Source organism: Sinocyclocheilus anshuiensis, unplaced genomic scaffold (assembly GCF_001515605.1).
Source record: "Sinocyclocheilus anshuiensis isolate Anshui unplaced genomic scaffold, SAMN03320099.WGS_v1.1 scaffold775, whole genome shotgun sequence".
Lineage (NCBI taxonomy): Eukaryota > Metazoa > Chordata > Actinopteri > Cypriniformes > Cyprinidae > Sinocyclocheilus > Sinocyclocheilus anshuiensis.
Genome location: NW_015552614.1, coordinates 538,123 through 540,993, shown reverse-complemented (window position 1 = coordinate 540,993; position 2,871 = coordinate 538,123). Strand labels below are relative to the sequence as shown.

The window sequence follows — 2,871 nt, the reverse complement described above, 5'->3', positions numbered from 1 at the left end:
TTTGCGCATGGTGTGTGTGTGTGTGTGTGTGAGAGAGAGAGAGCGAGCGAGCGAGAGAGCGAGAAAGAGAGAGAGAGCGCGAGAGAGAGCGTGAGCGAGCGAGAGAGAGAGCGCGAGAGAGAGCGCAAGCGAGCGAGAGAGAGCGTGAGAGAGAGAGAGCGCGAGCGAGAGAGAGAGCGTGAGAGAGAGCGAGAGAGAGAGCGAGAGAGAGGGGGGGGAGGGGTCACATCACAAACACATACCAGCTTCATCCCTGTGTCTGTCACACGACTCTGTTCCCCTTTCGGGCTCTGTCTTTACATTTATTTTGAAAGATGAAGCTCGTGATTATGCTAAGGGGCGTTACATTTCCGACGAGTTTTTGAACATTAAAGCATGTCAACATATTCTGTTACACCAAATACACAAAATAATGATCTTTAAAAAAGCATCATATGACCCCTTTAAAGTGTATTGTCCAATGTACTGCTATATGCATTTATGGTAAAGTTAACTTTGAACATTTGAACTTGTATGCCATCGATTGTATACAAGTACATTTTTTTAAAATACACTTTTAAGATTTGAATTACAATACAATTAAGCTCACCTTCTCACAAGGGGAATGCAATCAAAAAATATCAGTAAAGTTCTCCCCTTTACCTGCACTCTAATTAGCTGTTCATCCTGGATCTCTGGGTTCCTCCAGACGAGGCTGATGTCCACATCACTGCCAATCCTGAATCCAGCATTCCCCCTAGTGGATCCCGTCGGCCTGTTGAGCCCGACCTCAGTGCTGTAGCTGTATTTGTAGAGTTTGTCATTATCTATCCGAGGTCCAGCACTCGCACCTGAAATAACACAAAAATGGGACAAGGGAGGAATGTGAAATTAGAGAGGCAGGAATTGGACAGGGCAGTGGACTGACAATCTCCTAAAAATCACGCAGGCTGAAACCCAGTAATGGAGAAGGTGGAAACACTATCTTAAATCTGAATTGAATCCACTGTTTTATTCCACAGGATTTACATCCACAAGCTCAAACAATTTGTTCAAGAGCAAGAGAAAGCAACAGGAAAAAGAAGGCACTCTAGAGGAAGTCCGTAGTCTTTCACAGAAGGAAAAGGAATGTGTAAAAGGTATCTGCAATTGTAGGTGGGTCTCAGATAACAGTTTACTATGAGCTATTAATCCTCAGTTATCTGTAATTATCATATATATGGATTATATTCTTAACCTCATTATTTGACACAACTTCATTTCTTTTTGTCTTAAAAGTTTTAAATGAGTCAGAATCACATATTCAAGGTAAACTTAGTGCAAATCAAGATAATTAGTGATGTTAGGGGCAAAAACACTGAACAAATGCAAAAGTGTCAAAATACATGTTTCAGTTTAATGCTCTGCTCAGACATATTTTGTCTAAATTTGTGGTTTTAGGATTGTTGATTCATAATGTGATTGTTAAACAATTTCTCTCCAAAACAAGACCATTATCCTCTCAGTTACATAGTTCAGTCCTAAAAAAACACTGACGTGTCACACTGAGATTGCGTCACATCTTCTGATTCAGAGATTATGCCCTGATTTTACCTAAAACAAATCAATGTTATTTTTATTAAATTTTTATATTCATATTTACATATATTGTATATAAAAATAATAAAATACACGAAATATTTCAATATTGATACTAATACTAAATAAACTGACCATTCTACTTTCAATGATTAGATGAATCCAGGCACAGAATGAATGAAAGGTGTGACTTACCACATCATTATTAAATTCTCACAAAACCACTATTCTCAGTGAACTGCATGAACTCTTAAATCAATGTAATATTTAAATGAATTTAAATCATCAAAACATGACAACATCTGCTAGCTCTAAACAACAAGCAAACATAGCCTAATCTTTTTTTATTTTATGTATTTTAATTATTTTTTACGTCTTTAGATCACTTACCAAGAGATGAGGTACTTAAAAAGGAGGTCACACATAGTAAAAGTCCAGCAAGCCGCAGCATGGTTGGCTCGCTGAGTGCTGTGCACGTTAAAGGTCCGCGGGCCAGAGAAAGGATGGCTGCCTGCTCCTTCAGCTCTCTCTCTCTCTCTCTCTCTCTCTCTCTCTCTCTTTATCTGGATTCGAGGTTCAGACTCCAAACTCCACGCTCCGGTACTAAATACGAGATAAAGGCTAATAATTAACCGGCAGAGCTCGCCAAGATTTGGTGAATGAACGTTCCTCAGAGACGGGTTTGATTTTTATAGTAGCCTAGGGTCGGTATGGTAGAAGAATCCCTCCGGCAGGGCACTTCAATCAGCGCTCTTGCGAATTTCTGTCATTAATGATCAAACGAGATTAGCACATCCTTGGTGACAGGATTAGTTTATTTTGTTTTACTCAACCACATCATTATTATATCATATAATAGCATATCATATTATATTATATTATTTTAATTTTAGTTAAATTATGTCTGTCTCTCTCTCTCTCTGCCTGCTCCTTCAGCTCTCTCTCTCTCTCTCTCTCTCTCTCTCTCTCTGTTTATCTGGATTCGAGGTTCAGACTCCAAACTCCACGCTCCGGTACTAAATACGAGATAAAGGCTAATAATTAACCGGCAGAGCTCGCCAAGATTTGGTGAATGAACGTTCCTCAGAGACGGGTTTGATTTTTATAGTAGCCTAGGGTCGGTATGGTAGAAGAATCCCTCCGGCAGGGCACTTCAATCAGCGCTCTTGCGAATTTCTGTCATTAATGATCAAACGAGATTAGCACATCCTTGGTGACAGGATTAGTTTATTTTGTTTTACTCAACCACATCATTATTATATCATATAATAGCATATCATATTATATTATATTATTTTAATTTTAGTTAAATTA

At 38.8% G+C, this 2,871-nt stretch overlaps 1 protein-coding gene across 2 annotated transcripts in view; it reads right to left on the bottom strand.

Moving 5' to 3' along the window:
* LOC107665974 (microsomal triglyceride transfer protein large subunit-like) overlaps nucleotides 1–2,122 on the bottom strand; it is a 15,353-nt gene extending 13,231 nt beyond the window's left edge. Inside the window, exons 1-2 of one of the 2 annotated variants that reach the window (XM_016457064.1) lie at nucleotides 1,948–2,122; nucleotides 643–830 (exon numbers count right to left, since the gene is read on the bottom strand). In XM_016457064.1, coding sequence (XP_016312550.1) covers nucleotides 643–830; nucleotides 1,948–2,008 — 249 coding nt within the window. In that variant the 5' untranslated portion in view covers nucleotides 2,009–2,122. The remainder of the gene's footprint in view (nucleotides 1–642; nucleotides 831–1,947) is intronic. The other variant, XM_016457065.1, reaches the window with a different exon arrangement.
* Nucleotides 2,123–2,871: the final 749 nt, after the last annotated feature.